The 20566-nt window shown below is 50.0% G+C and overlaps 1 protein-coding gene across 1 annotated transcript; it reads left to right on the top strand.

The window, feature by feature from the left end:
• Positions 1 to 10177: 10177 nt before the first annotated feature.
• Positions 10178 to 15436, top strand: Has3 (hyaluronan synthase 3). The gene is made up of 3 exons (XM_090357368.1): positions 10178 to 10813; positions 13776 to 13877; positions 14489 to 15436. Exons 1-3 carry the CDS (start codon positions 10178 to 10180, stop codon positions 15410 to 15412), a joined length of 1662 nt encoding a protein of 553 aa, XP_090213494.1. The 3' UTR covers positions 15413 to 15436.
• The last annotated feature ends 5130 nt before the right edge of the window (positions 15437 to 20566 follow it).

Genomic DNA, 20566 nt, shown 5'->3' with positions numbered 1-20566 from the left:
CTACCACTTGAGCCTCAGCACCACTTCTGGCTTTTTTCTATGTATGTGGTACCGAGGAATCGAACCCGGGTCTTCATGCATGCTAGGCAAGCACCTTAACCACTAGGCCAAACTCCCGGCCCCAACACAGGTTGACTTTTAACTCACAATTCTGTCTCTGCGTCCCAAATGCTACGACTATGTGGGTATGCGCCATATCACCTGGCCTATACCGATTTTGTTTTTTCTACATACCTTGGAACACTCACTTCAGTACTCTTAGTACTCACAGTACTTCCTTGGTTAATTGTTTGGCTAAAGATGCCCAATTATTTCTAATTTCCAATGAATCTTAAATATAACTTTACATGTTGAGGTGTTTCCATACAACCAATCTTAGACCAGAATTCTATATCAAAAAAGTGTGAGCATTTTAAATGTTTGGTTTGGGGGGGGGTTGTTTTTGTTTTTGTTCAAGGCTATTGCTCTTCCACTTGAGCCATAGCTGTGCTTTTTTTTTTTTTTTTTTTTTGCCAGTCCTGGGCTTAAACTCAGGGCCTGAGCACTGTCCTTGGACTTTCTCAAGACTAGAGCTCTACCACCTGAGCCTCAGCACCACTTCTGGCTTTTTTCTATGTATGTGGTACCAAGGAATTGAACCCAGGTCCTCGTGCATGCTAGGCAAGCACTCAACCACTAGGCCAAACTCCAGGCCCCCTAGCTGTACTTTTGTTGGTTGGTTGGTTGGTTGGCTGGTAGTTTATTGGAGACAAGAGTTTCAGATTCTGGGCTCGCTTCAAACCATGATCCTTAGATTTCAGCCTCCTAAGTAGCTAGGATTACAGGTGTAAGCCATTGGTGCTTCGCAAACATTTTAAATGTCAATACCAAAAATTCCCCCAATATTTGGCACAAATGTACTTTCTCCCAGCATCAGCTGACATTGCTTTTATACCTATAAAATGTAAGTTCCAGCTGCTTAACAAACTATTCTCTAGATAATTTAAAAGTAGGCAATGCTGGAAGCTGGAATTTTGAACTACTGATAAAGACACATCGACTTGTTGTGCAATGTGCTTGCATTCAGCTCAGCACTAACTAGGCAGCTTCCAGGTAGACATCCTGGAGAGAAAGACAGAAGATCCTATTTAAAAGGGCAGATCTATTTTAAAGGGCTTTTTTTTTTTTTAAACCAGAACTCAGACTGTGCTCTCAGTGTCAGGCAATATCTTGTCATGTGATCACAGTGTCCCTAGGCTAGTGACCATATTTCCCAAAGCACACTCAGGACGTAGAATCTGATGGCTTCTCAGGTATCAATCAGCTTCAGCCTGCGAGCCCATGTGAATAGTGGTTGTAGCTCGTCACTATATGTAGTAATCTCGAATGTGGTTAACACTCCAGAGAGCTTAGTATGCCTTGTGCACTTGACACATATAAACCCTCTTCCTCACACAGCGCCTGTGAGGTAGGCATTATTACCCTGTTTTACAGATGGGAAAACTGAGGCACACAAGAGGCTAATTACTTGCCTGGTTAGATAGCTAGTAAGAAGTCATCAAACCAATATTTGGATCCAGGCAGTCTGGCTCCAAGGCTGCACCTGTAACCACTGCATTTTTCAGCTATCCAGTAGATACCCTGCTTGTTGAAAGGAATTACCACGGCACAGTAAGCTTTGCCCCACTCCCCTTTCTCTTACCAGGTGTTCTTACATCTAAACTCAACCTTGGCTTCGGACATACTGAAGCTCCCAGCCCACCTGCTACTATACTTCAGTGGCATTGCTTCTTTCATGGGGCAACCAAGATATTAGACATCTAAGACTTTATGCCCTTCCTAGGTACAAAGGGGACAGAGAGCCATGTCACAAGCATACAACCTAAGAGATTTAGTGAGTCTTCTCATGAACTCTAATCAGAAACCTCTTTGTGAAGGTTGACATTGTCATATAATTCTGTCATCTTGAGTAGACAGGATTTCAGGTCTCACATTTCCTTTTCAGAATAACAGAAATGTAGCTCAAGTGGTAGAACACCTACCTGGGCAATGTGAGGCCCAGAGTTCAAGCCCCAACATTACCGAGAGAGAGAGAGAGAGAGAGAGAGAGAGAGAGAGAGAGAGAGAGAGAGAGAGAGAGGGAGGGAGGAGAGAGAAAAGGTCAAAGAGGTAAGTTCTTACATGTAACAAGTCAGAAAGCATAGAGGGGAGGTGGGAGTGCAGGAGATTGAGAAACTTCTTCTCTGACTCCTAGTTGCCAATATGCACAGTGGTGTGCACATCGGCCAGTTCTGGACAGAATTATTTCAAGAGAGGCCGTGGGAAGCAGCTCTCTGTTGGGAAACTAGAAAAGTGACCGGGCCTCTAAGTGCTTTATTAGTAATGATGTAAGAGTTCATCTTCACTGTCTGCCTTAATAGCTGCAGCCAGCTCAGAACCGTGCCTAGGTGGGGCTTTTGTTCTGAGCAGCCAAGTTGTCACATGCACAGGTGGCCACCTGGCTCTGGAGAGAACAAAGCTGCCCTGCCCTGCATTTCCCCAGTGTGGTACACACCCCCTCCTTGCGGGCACGCACCTTGACTGGAGCACTTGCCACTTCCAGACCTTCAGCCTGTGGCAACTGCATGAATGCTACTTTCAGGGACCTTGAAAGTCGGCTCTTTTTTCTTTTTCTTTTTCTTTTCTTTTTGTTCTTTTTTTTGCCAGTCTTGGGGCTTGAACTCAGAGCCTGGGCACTGTCCTTGGACACATTTTGCTCAAGGCTAGCACTCTGCCACTTGAGCCACAGACCACTTCGGGCTTTTTCTGTGTATGTAGTACCTAGGAATTGAACCCAGGGCTTCGTGCATGCTAGGCGAGCACTCTACCACTAGGCCGCACTCCCGGCAGTCAGAGGGAAGAATGGAGTGTTGATGCTTCAAAACAAGGCTACAGTGGGCTGTCTCCCCATCAAAGGGTAAAGAAAAAGCCTTTTTTTTTTTTTTTTTTTTTTTGCCAGTCTTGGGCTTGAACTCAGGGCCTGAGCACTGTCCTTGGACTTTCTCAAGGCTAGAGCTCTACCACTTTCTGGCTTTTTTTCTATATATGTGATACCGAGGAATTGAACTCAGGTCTTCGTGCATGCTCTACCACTAGGCCAAACTCCCAGTCCCAGAAAATATGCTCACATTTCTCCATGGCCAAATGAATCCTGGGGACTCCATTCCCAGTACTGAGATGGCTCAGACCCTTTCATATTTCTAGAAATCACCTTTCCCCCATCCTTTGAGCTAGGAAAGCCCCTCCCCCCAAAGTGCAGTTTGTGATTTAGCAACAAAGGTGACCCTACCAGTAAGAGCTGGTTGGGAAAGACCCCAAGTTCCCAAGTTTAGCTGGGAGAAAAGCAGACAGCCTTTGCTAGTGAAAAGATTGCTGGAATCTCATTCCCAGTGTGTTGGTGGGACCAGACTTGACCTCTCCTCTTCCTGCTTTCTGCCTCACTTCCACTTCCAATTATCAGCCTTCTTTCCCTTTCTTCCTTCTGGCTTCATAGCTCATGTGATCATTTGCTTGTAGGTGGTCCAGAGGGGAAAGGGTGGGCTTTCTCTACTCTAGGCCTGATTACCTGACTCTCGCTCCCTACTTGACTTCTTGTTGCCAGAGATGTGCTTCACGTGCTCAGCTGAGACCCCCCCAGATGTGTTCTCTATGCTTGATGTAAAGTAAAACCACTTGGGAAATGTCAGCTATTCAAGCCTGGAACCACTCCATTTCCAGCTTTTTCTGTGCATATGGTACCAAGGAACCGAACCCAGGGCTTCATGCATGCTAGGCAAGCACTGTACTACTAGGCCATACTCCTGACCCACCTTTTTATTGTATTTTTTTTTGTCACTTGGGGACTTGAACTCAGGCCTTAGGTGCTGCCTTTTTATTATAAAATTATTCTCATAAGTAGAAAATTTGAAGAAAGAAAGAAAAGGAACAGATCTATTTTTCTAGCATCAAATCTTAAGAATATCAGGCCTAGTAATAGAATATTGTAAATAATGTGAACGTGTTTATTCGAGATAGTTTTGCTTTGTAGCTTAGACTGGCTTAACACCCTCCATCCTATTACCTCAGCTACCAAGTGCAAGGATTACAGGTGTCTGCCACCATGCCCAGTTTAGATCTGATCTTAATATCGTCTGATTATCTGAACATTTGGAAGTACTTCTGTCATTTAGAACATAGATTTAAAAAAAATTACAGAAATGTAGCCATTCATACAGAACAACTTTGTATCCTCTATGTTTGCTTAACAATTCATGTTTCAGTATTCTCTTCATGGATGTAATATTTAGTAACTTAGTAACTGGGTTCACTATACTCCATCAAGTGGATGATGGTTAATGATTGTCTTCTGGGTTTTCCCATACTTACTTATGGAAGAAGGGCAAGGAAAGATGACCAAGAAGAGCCTTTTCTGTTTAGGAGTAGTCCCAAGAAAAGCCCCCTCAGGTCTGGCTTGATATTCAGGCACCTAAATCTCCAAGCTTCAAGGTAGCCTCAAAGAACCTGGCTCTTTGCAATCAAGGGTGGCACACTCAGCCTCATCAAAGCAGAGGCCACTTCATACCAAATGCTCTTCTTCTACCAAGGAAGGAGGAACTGCATGAAAATCTCACCTTTGGGGCAGTATTCTGGAAAGGTGCTGGTGCCTGCTTCTTCAAATGGAACCTAGAAGCCACAGAGCTTGTCCCTTCGAGGGAAAGTTTATGAAAGGAAACTTTGTTTGGAATAGCTGCCTTGCCCTACCCAAGGCATGCACTTTCCACTTCAAATTAGCTATTAACTAGTGCTGCGGCTTCATGTCGCCTTGAAAAGAACTATGCAGTCAGTCACTGGGCAGAATATGACATCATCTGTTACTAGTTAGAAGCATTTTATGATTTTTGTTTTTGTTTTGTCTTTTTGGAGATGGAGGTCTCACTGTATTTGCTTGTTGAACTGGTCTTGAACACCTGGGGCCAATGATCCTTGTGCCTCAGTCACCAAGTAGTTGAGACTGCGGGTACACGCCACCACACCTGGCCTGGAAGGCATTTATAATCCATTTTTATTCACTTCAAAAGATTGTGTGTGTGTGTGTGTGTGTGTGTGTGTGTGTGTGTGTGTGCACCAATACTAGGGTTTGAACTTAGGCCACTGCAGTTTCACTCGACTTTTTTTTTTTTTTTTTTAAACAGACTAGTACTCTACCACTTGAGACAAACCCCACTTCCATCCTTTTGCTGGCTAATTGACAATAAGCGTCTCTGAACTTTATCTGTCAGGGCTGGTTGAAATCCTCAATCCTCTAGTCTCAGCCTGTTGAATAGCTAGGATTACAGGTGTGAGTTACTATCAACTGGTTCTGGTGATAATATTTTGTATTTGTTTTTAGTAGAGGTAACCTTCCAGATGGCATAGATGAGCCTGAGACCTCTAGAGATGCCAAGGCCCCTGTCTCCTCCCAGAGGCCCTCCACATGTATTAAATACATGGAAGTGCAGCCTGAGTCTCTGACTACAGAACAAGGAGGCTTAGCCTCTGGCACCTGTGTAAAAACCAATTCAGCAAAACTGAATCCACGTTAAGTGATTGGGTATGAAATCAGTCGTATTTTTAAATCTCCAGTGGTAAGCAGAGATAAAGTTAAGCTTTATTATATCAACCTCTTAAAGGCTCCCCTACCCACCTCCCTATTGAAGGGGTGAACGTTAATAGGGTACCTCAAACTGTATGCCAATCATTAGAAAATCATCCCTGGAAGAGCTGACCACAAAGATCACAGGTCTCCTATCTGCCTGGTACCACCAGCTACCCAGCCCTAGCCCTGCACAGCAGAACACAAGAGAATTGGCTCCCTCGTAGGAAGCCGTTTAGGAGCAAAGCCAACTGGTATGAGCAGAAGAGTGCTGACTCTTCTCATGATGTTGAGTCTTACCCCTGTTCATTTCAGTGAGGTTGTGCTGACTCCAGCCACCAGAGAACCAGGCAAAAAGCCTGTGTGAGCTTCAGAGACTAACCAGGCATGAGATGATCCCAGGGAAAGGAAGTCACACGAAGAAGTCAAGTTGAGGACTGAAAAATACCATTCCACAAGGCCCCTGAGGGCTTGAACTCAAGGTTTCAATGCTTTGACTTGGCTTTTTCACTAAAGACTGTACTCTGCCACTTGAGCCACACCTCCACTCTGTCTTGTTGGTGACTAATTAGATATTGAGTCTCACAGATTTTTTTTTTTGCCTGAGCTGGCTTTGAGTCAAGATCCTCAGATCTCAGCCTCCTGCGCAGCTAGGATGACAGGTGAGAGCCACCGACTCCCGCAAGGCCTCCTTTGTACACAGCCTTCATGTCATTAGCTCACATTCGCACAATTGCTAGCACCTTCTCCGACCAGCCTTTTCCTATTGGACAATTACTCTCTTTCTTGCCACCAGGAAGGTCCTGCTGCCCGCGTGCTAGGAAGCTCCCCTTCCAGCTAACAGCCCTCTCTCGCGCCCAAGTCGACCTGCCGGCGGGTTTGCAGGGTGAGTGGAATTCGAGGCGTGGATGGAAAGGGCAATGAAAGTTAACCACGACGCTTGGGGTTCTCCACTGCACACAACGCGCACCTCCTGGGAGCAGGGGAGCCGCCCGCCTGCCTCCGGCGGAACCCAGTTTCCGAGCGGGCGCCCAGGCGGGGTCTCTATGGGCTGAAGGAGCCGCGTCCATGCGGGACCCCACCATGTGCCGAGCGCCCTCCGGGAAAGCCGGGAACGGAACGCCCCCGCCGCCCTCGGGGAGCCCTCCCACTCCTGCCAACTTTCCGGGCCCCGAGGCCGGAGGAGGGCGCCTCTCCCGGCGCGGCCGCGCTGGGTACTTAAGGCGGCCTGGCGGGGCCGGCGCTGTCAGTCGGAGCGCGCGGTGGCGCACGGTGGAGGCGGCGCCGCACGGTGGAGCCGAGGAGCCGAGGAGGGGCATGGAGCCACCGCGGGCCTGCTGAGCACCGGAGCGCGGGCGGCGGGCGGCACGGTGAGCGCGGGCCGGCCACCTCGAGGGGTGCGCCAGGCTCCCGGGGCGCCTCCTGCCCTGCGTCCCGGCGGCGGGCGCCGGCGGCTGTGGACACTCGGGGCTTCCTGGGGGCGGTTGCGCGGGCCCCTCCCCACGGACCCTTCCTCATTTCTTCCTTCGGCCTCCCCTCCGGCCTCTCTTCCCAGCCTCCCTCGCGGCACGGGTTTTGTGAATGAATGGGAGGCGTTGCGCGTGTGGGGTGCGGGGCTGATTGGGGCGCCCTCCTCTTCTCCGCGGGGCTTCACACCTGCCGGGACACCTCGACCTCGGCTCCTGCCGACCTGTCGGGCGCGAGCGGGGCACGTGCTGTGTCGGGGAAACCGAGCTGTCTTCCCCAAGGGCGGCCAGGCTGCTGGAAAGGAGCTCGCGCCGGGTGTTCAAGTTTCCGTCCCGCCGCGCGTGGGCCTCCCAGCAGGGCGCACCTGTCAGCGAGAGAGGCGCTGCAGACCAGGCAGCCCCTCAAAGTTTGCGGGACGGATAGCGGGGCGTGCGCCCTTGTCTGGAGGTTCTTATTTTATGTTACTGTCCCGGAATGGGGGGGCGGTCTTGGGGAGCACCCCATCCCCGTGCCCTTGAGCCAAGTGCGAGGCAGCTAGCTGGGCCAGGTTCCTCGGATCCCTTCGGAGTGTGTGTGGGTCTGCGGAGCAGCCCGGGGTACAGATTGCGCGCCGGGTCCTCCCGCCTGGGGTGGCACAGGCCGCTGTCTGGACAGGGGACTGCAGCCAGAGCCCGCCCTGGCGCTCGCCCGCTCGTGGGGGTCCCGTGAGGGAGGGAGATACCGAGGCAGGGCTTCTGATTCTGTGGGGGAGGGGTCCTGGCCGGGGAAGGAGGGACTGGCGACACCAGGGAGGCCGTCTTTGTCTGCCGCCACTCTTTTGCCAAGGTAGCTGGGGCCCGGGGAAGATGAGTAGGGTCGGGTCCAATTGTGATTTCTTGGGTTCTGTGTTCCTTCCCGCCTGGGTCGTGGGAAACCGGCACGTGGGTGTGGCCAGTGCCGCCTCGACCCGGAGACGAAGCTCCTGCCTGGTGAAGAGCCTGGCCGGTGCCTTGACCCAATGGGCGCAGCCACAGGCACCGCACCGCACCGCACCGCTCCGCAGCGGGGCGCCAGGGCCCTGCAGGTTGCAGAACCGACCCGGGCCTTTCCTGACCGCAGGCGGCCAGCGGCGCCCCCCCACACCCCTGGCACGTGAGCAAAAGCAGGGAGTGGGGCGCCCCTGGGCGGTGGGTGCAGGCCTGGGGACGCTGGGCCGCGGGCGCACAGGGAGGGAGAACTGGGAGGGCCGGGAGTACCGAAGAGGAAGCATGCGGCTTGCTCCCGGGGCTGGAGGAGCTGAGAACCCCGAGGCCTCGCTTCCCAGAGAGGCCAGGCTGCCAGCAGCCTTTTCCGATCCAAGCTGCTGGAAGCTGCTAGTGCCTCTGTCGCAGGCGGATTGAGGCAGTGACTGTGTATTCCTTAGCCACCCTATGTGGAAAGTATCTGTTTGCGGGGGGCGGGGGTGAGCTTGGCTCCATTGAGACTCAGAGCTTAGTCGGGAGAGGGCTTTGTCTGGAGTCCAAAATGGAACCGGGAATCTCCAGACCGGGCAGGTGGCTGGCAAGGAGAGGAGGTGGGAATGGAGGGCAGGAGCTTGCTGTCCTAGACAGCTTCCCCTGCCCACCTCTTCTCTGCGCCCCGCCCCCACCTGGGCGCTGGGGGAAACCGCCATCCCCTTACTTCCATTTGGGCAGCTTTTAAGGGCTGGTGTGCTGGAATGATTTACGAGAGGTTTAGGAAGTGAGAAGCGAATTCAGACCCTGCGTTATAACGATGGGAAGAACTCTTAGAGAACTTGGGCAAGGTCAGGCAGCCACGTGGGAGTTGGAGCTCGTTCTCCTGTGCTAAGTTCTAGAGTCTGCTCGTTACCGCACGTCTATTTCCAACAAGGCAGATGCTTAGAAGCCCCCACTTAGCTGCAAACTGAAACCTGGCATTATTTCGGGTGGTGGTTGGCCAGGGGACGAGCCCGCAGATTTCCACACGGGCACTAGGACCAAGCGGATGGGGTTTCCCAGCAGCCAAGTCAGTGCTGCAGTGGTAGCTGCGTCCCTCTGGCGCTGGCTCTCTAGGCTCCTTGGTGCTGGGTTTCTGGGAACCCAGCTCTCAAGATTCCTCCTCTGCCTGGTCAGTTCCCCCTCAACCCAATTTTCCTTTTCTGGAGAAAACCTGAAGGCAGAACACGGGGAAGTTTCTCTTAGTGATTTTGTACTGTGAAAGACAAGCTCTTGTATTACCTCTCTCTACCACTCTTGTATTTTCTTCTGGACTTTTCATCCTCTACTTTCTTCATGAGTCTTGTCTGGTACTAATCCACTAGAGGTAATAATGGTTCTTTTTTTTTTTTTTTTTTTTCCCGGCCAGTCCTGGGGCTTGAGCTCAGGGCCTGAGCACTGTCCTTGGACTTTCTCAAGGCTAGAGCTCTACTATGTGAACCACGGCACCATTTCCAGCTTTTTCTATGTATGTGGTACCAAGGAATCAAACCCAGGTCTTCGTGCATACTAGGCAAGCACTCTACCACTGGGCCAAACTCCTGGCCCAAGATAATGGTTCTAAAGCCACTGGATGCCACACTGCTTGCATAGCTATCCCATGTGTCTGGGCTCACCATTGAAGCTTGTCAATAGCAATCTAGGGCAGGCAAATCTGTCTGACATCTACCAGAGAGATCCCATAGCTTTTGCTTGTTCTGTGGGACAATAACAAATGTGTGTTTGTTGTTCTGTTTTAACCTGTCATCCATTTACCCCTCAAACAATATGAGATTACAGATGCAATAACTTAGGGGCCACAGATAGTAGCTGGTGGCAGAGCTGGAACTCAAACCCCAGCCATCTGGCTTCTGATTTCCAAAGCTATAGCCACTCCTTGAGTAAGTAAAAGGGCCTTTGGTATTTGGTTGTGGGGGGGGGGGAGGTAACTGAGGATTTAATTCAGGATCTTACATTTGCTAGCTTGCTAGGCAAGTGCTCTACCAGTCAATAAGGACCTTTATTAAGTGGGTTATTTTCCCATCCATGCCAGACTCTGAGAATGCCCACACATACTTTGCCTACATATGTCTCCTGCCTGACCCCCATTTCTTTCCTCTCCCATTAGATGCCGGTACAGCTGACGACAGCTTTGCGTGTGGTGGGCACCAGCTTGTTCGCCCTGGTGGTGCTAGGTGGCATCCTGGCAGCCTACGTGACAGGCTACCAGTTCATCCACACAGAAAAGCATTATCTGTCCTTTGGCCTATACGGTGCCATCCTAGGCCTGCACCTGCTTATTCAGAGCCTGTTTGCCTTCCTGGAGCACAGGCGCATGCGCAGAGCATGGCGGCCCCTGAAACTGCCTGGTGCACGGCCCCGTTCCGTAGCGCTCTGCATCGCGGCCTACCAAGAGGACCCAGACTATTTGCGCAAGTGCCTGCGCTCAGCCCAGCGCATCGCCTTCCCCGATCTCAAGGTGGTCATGGTGGTGGATGGCAATCGCCAGGAGGATGCCTACATGCTGGACATCTTCCATGAGGTGCTGGGTGGCACGGAACAAGCTGGCTTTTTTGTGTGGCGCAGCAACTTCCACGAGGCAGGGGAAGGAGAGACCGAGGCCAGCCTGCAGGAGGGCATGGAGCGTGTGCGAGCCGTGGTATGGGCCAGCACCTTCTCCTGCATCATGCAGAAGTGGGGAGGCAAGCGCGAGGTCATGTACACGGCCTTCAAGGCCCTTGGTGACTCGGTGGACTATATCCAGGTAAGAGTGTCTTCTAGGAGCGCGTGTGCCCGGGGACATAGCCAGCCAGCCAGCCAGGGCTTCCTGCTGTGCATTCCTCCAGGGTCACAGGCATAATGGGTCTCTGAAGCTGTCCTGGGATCAAACAAATCCAGGTCAAAAACCTAGTGCTGCCAATCTGAAGTCCTGATTCCCTGATAGTAACTGCAGCAAACATGACATTCATTTTATACCAGGCACTGTTATAGTCATTGCACATATATTAGCTCCTTTAATTCCCGTAATAGTCCCAGGAGATACTGTTATTATCTCTGCTGGAAGAAGGTGAAACAAAAACACAGATGAATGTTGCCCTGCTTGCCAGGCGCAGAGTGAGGATGCATGTGTCAGCGATCTAGCTTCCCATTGCAGCAGCAAGAGCAAGGCTACCACCCTGAGCAGATCCTGCCTACCTCTGTTCAGTCATGGACACCAGCCTGGAAAGGTTGGTATGGTTGACCTAGCTTCAATTTTTTTCAGTAACAACCTAGAGAGAGAACTGAGTTTCAAACTACATATTTCTGTATTTTAAAAATAAATAAAGGCTGAGATGTAATTCAGTGGCAAAGTGCCTGCCTAGCAAGTGTAATGTCCTGGGTTCAATCTCCAGTACCAAAAAAGACACACACCTCAGGATCCCAACTTCTGGATGAGAATTCTGCGCTGCAACTACCCAGCCTCCATACCTCGCAGTCACTTCATAACCTATGAAAGAAGAATTGGTTGGCTTGATAGTCTACCTGTGTGCCAACCCAGCCTTGCTAAAGTCATGTTTGCTCTCTTAAGTGTTCTGTAGTGCAGCTACCTAACAATTTGTGTGCTTAAAAAAAATGTTTTTTGCCAATCGTGGGGCTTGAACTTAGGGCCTGAGCACTGTTCCCGAGATTTCTCAAGACTAGCACTTTACCCCTTGAGTCACAGCACCATTTCTGGCTTTTTTTGTGTATGTGGTACCGAGGAATTGAACCCAGGGCTTTGTGCATGCTAGGCAAGCACTCTACCACTAGGCCAAACTCTTGGCTCCTGTGTATTTTGTTGTTATTGAAAAGTGGCCGTATGCAAAAGTTAATACCTTTGTCTTTCCTGTCTTCCTAGGCTTAAGAGCCTCTTTAGCCATGTAGGGAAGGATGTCCCTAAACTGTTCAATTCTTCCATTCACTAGGGTTTAGGGGGTCTTTGTTATACTTTTCTAGAGACCCAAAGCCTAGGAAAGCCCTAAGCCCTAACCAATGCTTAAGCCCCTCATCCAGCCCCTTAAAAAGCACACTACCTCCAAACCTGGTATGCTCCACAGCTCCCTTTCTTTTTTTGCCAGTCGTGGGGCTTGAACTCAGGGCCTGAGTGCTGTCCTTGGAGGCTTATAAAGGCTAGAGCTCTACCACTTGAGCCACAGCACCACTTCCAGTACCGAGGAATCGAACCTGGGCCATTGTGCATGCTAGGCAAGCACTCTACCACTAGGCCAAACTCCTGGTCCCCACAGCTCCCTTTCTTGTTCATCTATGAGTGGGTCTGTAAACAGGACTTCACCTGAACCATACTTTCCCCTTCGTGGTCCGCAGACCACTGCCTCACAGGCCTGGGTTAGAGCCTGTGAATACTTGCTGGATTCCAGCCTGCCTTCCAGCAGCCTTGCTGAGGATGTGTTCTCTGTAGAAGAAAACCTTGCTCTGACCAGTGGGGAAGCCCAGGCAGCACAAGGCTTTCTTTCCCAACCCTGCATAGCTACAAAGATTTCCTTGAAATCAAGGAGGCAAAGTACCATGGAGAGTGGTGAGTTTAGCAGGAAGTAGCAGTGGGGCCAGCCTGTAAGCCAGGGCATCTTTGAGTCCGGCTGGAGGCTCCCTAGGACTTTTCCCAGCTCAGACCACCCTACGTAGATACCTGGTGGGGAGGGAAGCTGCAGATGAGATACCTAGGCTGGGCCTTGTTTCTCCTTGGCCTTCTGCTACTGCTTGTCTGTGCCAGCCTGTCTCCAACAAGGAAGAAGGGTGGGGGGAGGCAAGGAAAAAGATGAGAGAAGTCAAGGGTTGAGGTATTTGAGGCAGCATGCTTCCTGCAGGCTATGGGTTCTTACTCCGCAACTTTGCTTTGGTGCTGGGGACTGAACCTGGGGCCTTATGTCAGCAATTTTAGTATAAACTTGTGCAGAACGGGGGTAGACTCCACCTGTGGGAACCATGACCCAGAGTTCAGTCTGGGGGTCTGGAAACCAAACATAACCTCTCCATGGTTATTTTGACCTCTACCATTTCAGGAACTTTTAGAAAACAGACAAGGAATCAGCCACCAGGGCAAGGGTTCAACTAGCAACTCAAAATAAATCCAGGGAAGAGCAGCTGTTGCCCAAATTGCCCATCTTAAGAGACTTGGCAAAGAAGTCTTGTTTTCAGGAACCCAGAATGCCAATGGGCTGTTTATGATTTCAGGGAGGGGATTGTGGGTAGGTAGACTGGTCCTCACTGCTGGGATTGCAGGTTGTCCAAGAGGTCAGAGGCCAAAAAGTGGATGCCATTACTCTATGACTCTCTACCTCTGGATAGTTCATTAAGTAGCTTCCGGAAGGACTTCTTGTTTTAGTTTTCTGGAAAATGTCTGTTGGCTCTAGCCCACTATCGATGTCATTTGATTTCTATGACTTATTACCCCTTTCTAGCCAAGAGCTCTGGAGAAGCATCTTGAGACCACTTCTGTGGAGCTAATTTGGCAAAAGTGTGTCCAGGGCTAATAAGCATTTCTCCTCTCTCAGGCTCAGCACCAACTGTCTCCACGTTTCTCTCCTTAGCTTAGTAGCTGCCAAACCTGGTATTAGAACTCATTCTTTCTTTCTTTGCTTCCTCTCTCTTTCTGCTGGCAGTGAATCATGGGAGAGAGGTGGGCAGCAAGTGCCCACAGGGAGGGGAAGGTGTTGAGGTCAAATGGCTGACAGTGCACTCCCCTGCAGGTGTGTGACTCTGACACTGTGCTGGACCCAGCCTGCACCATTGAGATGCTTCGAGTTCTGGAGGAGGATCCCCAAGTAGGGGGAGTTGGCGGAGATGTCCAAGTAAGTCACCAGAGATTCCTGGGGAGGGGGCGGGACTGTGTTTTGGAACCCAGTGGGTGTGTCTGGGTAAAGGCTCTCTGGTTAGTTATGGGTGGGTGACGTTCTCCTCTCACAATATTCATCAATATCAAAGGGCTCACTTTGCTCCCCAGCTTTCCTGTTCAACTTGGAGGTGGAGGGAACATTACTGAACGGTTGCAGATTCGGAGCCTACAGATTCCAGAGGGAACTTGTACTCTGAGAGGAGTAGCAGGCAGACCCCCCATTCGGGCTTTGAAAAGCCTTTTTGCTCTTTAGCAACTTGTGTTGAAGAGTGCTAGGTAATCTGGGAACAGACAGGCCAGAACTCCCTCCAGAGGTCACTACAGGTGATATGCCATTTCTCTACCAACTGCCAGAAGAGCAGGAGAGTGGTATTTGCTTGCTTCCCACGTCCTCCTCTGTCACCCCTAACTCTGTCCTGCAGTAGCAGGAAAATCAGGGCAGGTGCTGGGGAGAGTGGAGCACTGTTCCAGTGAGGCAAGAACTGATGGCCTCGTGGTGTCTGGTGTGTCTCCTCTGGGGCTCCGATTCCTCAGAGGGGGAAGCCCAAAGCATCTGTTCCCTTACAGATCCTCAACAAGTATGATTCATGGATATCCTTCCTGAGCAGCGTGCGGTACTGGATGGCCTTCAATGTGGAGCGGGCCTGCCAGTCCTACTTTGGCTGCGTGCAGTGCATTAGTGGGCCCCTGGGCATGTACCGCAACAGCCTCCTCCAGCAGTTCCTGGAGGACTGGTACCATCAGAAGTTCCTAGGCAGCAAGTGCAGCTTTGGGGACGACCGGCACCTTACCAACCGAGTCCTGAGCCTTGGCTACCGGACTAAGTACACAGCGCGCTCCAAATGCCTCACAGAGACCCCCACTAAGTACCTGCGGTGGCTCAACCAGCAGACGCGCTGGAGCAAGTCGTACTTCCGGGAGTGGCTCTACAACTCTCTGTGGTTCCATAAGCACCACCTCTGGATGACCTATGAGTCCGTGGTCACCGGTTTCTTTCCCTTCTTCCTCATCGCCACAGTCATACAGCTTTTCTATCGTGGCCGCATCTGGAACATTCTCCTCTTCCTGCTGACGGTGCAGCTGGTGGGCATCATCAAGGCTACCTATGCCTGCTTCCTTCGAGGCAATGCGGAGATGATCTTCATGTCGCTCTATTCCCTGCTCTATATGTCCAGCCTCCTGCCCGCCAAGATCTTTGCCATCGCCACCATCAACAAGTCTGGCTGGGGCACTTCGGGCCGCAAAACCATTGTGGTGAACTTCATCGGCCTTATCCCGGTGTCCATCTGGGTGGCGGTTCTTCTGGGCGGCCTGGCCTACACGGCTTACTGCCAGGACCTGTTCAGTGAGACTGAGCTGGCCTTCCTTGTCTCTGGGGCCATCTTATATGGCTGCTACTGGGTGGCCCTCCTGATGTTGTATCTGGCCATTATTGCACGGCGATGTGGGAAGAAGCCAGAACAGTATAGCTTGGCTTTTGCTGAGGTGTGAGGCAGTCCCCAAGCAGAGTGGGAAACGTGCAGTGGGTCGGGGGGAAGGGGATGAAAATGATAGGGAGGGATGAGGGAGTGCTGTGTTGTTGTTTAGTGGTCTAAAGGACAAATCTGAAGTGCAAAGAATGGTGACTCCAGTATGGCCTGGGCAGCTCCGCTCAGAGGACACAACACTGATTCTTCAAGCTGAGGGCAGAGGGGGCTTTTGTCTATTTCGAGGCGACCCCTACATAGACAGTGGACTCTCGGAAAGATGTTCCTCCTCCTGGGATCTAGGAGGAACTCAGAAATGTGCTGAACGAAGCAATAATTCCCACCCGGTGGCAACTTCTGATAGTGAGGCCATGACAGCTGTGGGAAGGCCCCCTACTAACCAAACTGAGTACAATCAGAGGTGGCGGGGCAATTTCCACGGGAAGATCTGGGCTGTCCTGTATCCCCTCTCTCCCCAATCCTCACATAGGCCTCAGTGCAGTAAGATTGTGCCTGAGATAAAAGGGTTCAGAAACTGGATCTTTGGGCATCAGACAACAGGGTCTCATAATGGTGCTTTCAGTGATGTACTGCACCCCAATCTCTAGGATGAGTGAAACCAGCAAGTGAGCACCGCACTGCTTTTACAGTATGTAGTAAAGAGGCAAGTTTGCCAGGAGGAACAAAGAAATTCAGGGGTTGCTAAGGACTAAGGAGTACATGGAAGCTTCCTGCTGAATATGTCCCAGATGGAAACTGCTAAGATTTTGTCTAAATGGATTCTGAGTTTGTGACTTTTTCTGGACAGATAAAGTGTGATAGCGTTCTCTCTACCAGGAAGATCAAATTCCAATGGATTCCGATGGGAATGAAGCAAAGACTTTAACTTGTGCACTCCTAAGTTCCTCTCAGATTTAGCTCATGGGAGGCTAGATAGCCTGTTCGTCTCACTTTGCTTTCTTGAAGGGCACATTTTTTTTTTGGAGTGTGAGGGATAAGAGGCAGTCAGAGCTCTTACAGGACCCTGTGCCAGGTCTGTGAACATATAGGAAGAATACTCAGAGCCTTTGATAACACTGGTCACCATCTTAGAACTGGTCAGATAGCCTTGGCAGTTGGTTAAGCACATGTGACTTTATTGTCATCGACAATCATCTCCAATGGAAGGCTTTCAGCATTGCCAAAGTGAACCCTCAACTCCCAAGCTCGTCATCTTCAAGACTGTCCACTCTCAGCGGCCTCCCCAGACAATCCTGAGAGCCAGATTGTGGATAGCCACTACTGCATTTATTTGCTTCTCTCCAGAAACCAAACTAGGAGGTGGAGTTGGTTCTAATCCTAAGGTTCTTGCTTCTCTCTCATATCCCTCAGGGCCGATTTTCCTCTGCTGCTGTTGGGGAGTGATTGGAAACCATTAGTAATTTGTAATCTAGACTACGCTTGGCTTTGAGGTTAGAAACCTAGGATCCTGACTGAACCTCTGAGTGTTGTTCACTGACCTTCCAAATGTCCTTTCTTGAGGGTCCAGCTAACTCCCTCAGGACCAGTACTAAGTGGGGAAAAAAAATGTAGAAATGTGCACAGGTGCTCCCTACAAAGGAAGGAGGTGTGCTCTGAACTGGAGGAGCAAACCCTGGTGCTTCCCCTCATCTCCCACACACTCAAGGATTTTCCGGGTGCGCCACGTTACACAGACCTTGAGTTTCTAATAAAACTGCTGGCTGATGTCAAAATCTAACCCGTGGCGGCTGGGTAGCAACAAGCACTTGCTAAAGAAAAGTTGTTCCAGGCTCTTCCATGTTTTCTGCTGGCAACTTTGAGCATTACAGTGGAGGACATCCAGTCAGCCATCTGCAGAGCTGACTTCACTAAGGGCTGTTTTTCTTCAGTTTGACTTGAAGGTCAATGCAGGATGATGGACTCTGAGTAGACAACAGGCTGTCCGACCATCAGCCTTTACTTGTATTGTTGTCATCAACTTTCCTCAAATCAAAAAAAAAAAAGGTAGTAAGTTCACAACACTTGACCTCGACTGGTTTTCTAAGTTATTTTGTACAATTTTCAGCAGTGACACCAAACTGGGTCTTCAGCTTTATCCCTGTTTCTTGCAAGGGAAGAGCCTTTCTACAACTGGACTCATTTTGGTTTTTCCTCTTTTGTATTTCTATAATAACCTGTAAGCATATTTATTTTCACCTGTTTTTGTTTTTCTAAATGTGGGAACTGTATTTAACATTAAAGTTGGGGAAGTGGCCTCACTTGGTGTTCGCATTCTTGCTCTTGCTGGTCACAATTCAGTCTTCTTTAGTTTATGGAGCAAAGTCAGTGTCGAGGAGCGTGTCACCAGAATTCATCTTCAGAAGCAGCTGTTTATCCTGTTTCTTCGCTGTTTTGCCAGAGCCCTTCCTATGGAAGCATGGCATGAGTTCTGGAAAGCTTGCTTGGAGTGAGTCTGACCTGTTTGTCTACCTACTTTATCTCAACATGGTGTTTGTAGCTATCTTTCTTGAAGTCCTGGTGAAGTCCCAATACCCTCCTGCCATCTGAGCTTATAGATAGCATCTTACCCTTGATATAGTATGTGGCTGAGGGTGGGCCTTGTGGGGAACTTTAACCAGCCAACTTTCTGCACTCTGAGCCCTTTGCTCTGACATAGGAGCAGGGCTATAGCCATCTCCCCCTCCCCATCTTTTTCTCTGATCTCTTGTGGGGCTTGAAGTCAGGGCGTGGGACACGGAACCTGAGCTCTTTTGCTCACATCTAGTGCTCTACCACTTTCGCCATAGCTCCACTTGTTTTTTAGGTGGTTAATTGGAGATAAAGGTTTCATGGACTTTCCTTCCCCAGGCTGGCTTTGAACCTGGATTCTCAGATCTCAGCCTCTTGAGTAGCTAGGATTAATGAATGGCATGAGTCACCAGCTCCCGGCTTGACTCACAAGAGGCTCTTTGTTCAAAATGGTGTAAAGGGAGAAGAGAAGTCGTCTAGCCTGACAGTGTTCTTCCAGATCCATATATAGTCCCTTTGGCTGGGTGCTCCCCTTTGGCTGGGTGCTCCTCTTCCTACTTTCCAGGAGGGGGAGACTTCCCTCAAGATGTGGCAGAACTCAAGAGGTGGTATTGAACAGTGCCCCCTTTTGATTAAGTCCTCTTCCCAGCCTCACTGGAGGGGCTTCTTCATGCTTATCCATCCCCTTCTGGATACTGTCTTACACTTGTTCTACCAGCCTGCACCTTTTCTTCAGCTGCTTCTACAGCTCAAGCTTTGCTTCGCCTTAACACTACTATTAATTCCCTCTTCACTAATGTCCATTTTCTTCACAAAGGAGTCATCAGGTGGGGTGGGGCCTGGATACAGGTTCCTTTTTAGCTTCCAGGACTCCCTTCTCTTTTGGCACTAGGCATGGCCCCTGCCCATGTAGTGTGTAACCAAAGTCTTCATACTGAAATTTAACATGAAGAATTTGAAATTGAGGTGGTGTTCAGGGGGGGTTACCATTTCAAAAGACAGGTAATGAGTACATAGGACAATGTCACCCCTTCCTTTGCTTTGCTTCAGTTTCCCCTCTTTTCTCTCTGCCCACAGGTTGTGCAGTTTATTTTCCTTCCATTTCTGTGCCCTCTTGTTTTGGTCTTTTTAAAGTTCACCATGTCTTTGGGTGTGAGGTACTCAGAAGCAAACCCTGGCCTTTCTGAGCTCAAGGACTGAGCCTGCTTAGCCAATCTCCTCTGCCACACATTCCCGCAGGCCTTTGGCCACGCTGCACTGGTCCAAAGGGAAGTACAGCCGCTTCTAGCTCATCACTGCCCTCAGTCAGGCAATGGTGAGGATTTTGTTGTTGCCAAGTCATCCATACTTGTCTTCTGTGTAGGGCACACAGACCAGGCTGCTGTTTCTGCAGCTCCACATTCTTCTGCATCTTACTCATCAGCTAGTTACTCAGGAGGCTGAGACCTGACAATCATAGTTTGATTGAAGCCAGGAAAGTTCGAGACTCATCTCCAGTTAACCACCAGAAAACTGGAAGTGGATCCAAGTTTAGGGACAGCACATAGGCCCGGAATTCGAGCCCCACGACCAACCAAAAAGGGAAAAAAGAATCAGTATCCTCTTGGGGAGGAATCAATAGCATGTTTAAGAGTGAGGTACTTATTGCTTCAACAAACTCCACCAGCTTGGTGCCCTTCTCAGGCAAATCATTTTTTTGGTTGTGGCTAGCTCCTTTTGATCCAAAATGCAGAATTCAATCCTTTCACTACCTCCATCTGCTAACTCTAGTTAGCAGAAACTTTTCCTTGGCAGCTGTCCACTGCAAGAGTTCTTTGGTGCAAGACTAAAGCGTTGATGACATGAGCTGCACAGCAGGTTCTTAGTGCCTGCTTCTTTCTTGACAACACTTAATCCAAGGGTTTCAGCTCCAAATTTGCTATGAGTTGTTCTACCTAATGCTGAGTGCCTGGACATTTCCTGTGGCACTTTTGAAGCTGGCATTGGCCTCATGGCATTGTGCCCTCACGTTACCAGCTCAGTGGACTGGGCACCTGGCTGTCTCCACTGGCGCTCTGGGCTTGTCTAGTTTTCACCTTTGGCTCTGCTCCCGTCCTCCTACTCTGTGCCACTCTGCTACTTGTGTTTTTTGTGCTTTTGTAGTCGTGGCTGCCTTTCTCTTCTTTTCTTGGTGCTTTATGGACAGCCCTTGATGCTAAGTCAGCCCGGAGCCTGTCACGCAAATGCAAACACTCCTAGGTTACAAGGCAACCAAGAGAAGCTGCTTTGGGCCTTTGTTCCTTCTCTAAGCCTCGGTTTTGGTGTTTTTTTTTTTAAACTTTTCAGGTCAAAAATTTATATTGCTCACTTATTTGTCAAAATAAAGATTCTTATAGAATGCTGGTGTGCTAGCTTTCCATTGTTGCAAAGTATAAGGAGGAAAGATTTATTCTGGCGGTTTCAACTTTCAATCCATGGTGATTTGGTTCATTTCTAGGCATGTGGTGAGGCAGTGTCACGGAAGGGAGAATGTGGTGGAAAAAAGCTACTCACCTGTATCCAGGGAATGACCTGGAGAGGAAGCTGGGGCAACGCCCATGGACAAGGCCATGCCCCCAATGTTTTTAAGAGCTCCCCTCCCCTGCCCTGTAAGCCTCTTCCACTTCCCAATCATGGAGCTGATGGTGCTCCT

The sequence above is a fragment of the Megascapheus bottae genome, chromosome 24 (genome assembly GCF_031878675.1).
Source record: "Megascapheus bottae isolate mThoBot1 chromosome 24, mThoBot2.hap1, whole genome shotgun sequence".
In the NCBI taxonomy this organism is placed as follows: domain Eukaryota; kingdom Metazoa; phylum Chordata; class Mammalia; order Rodentia; family Geomyidae; genus Megascapheus; species Megascapheus bottae.
Note: the sequence above shows the minus strand (reverse complement) of the source record. Positions and strands in the feature narration are given on the sequence as shown.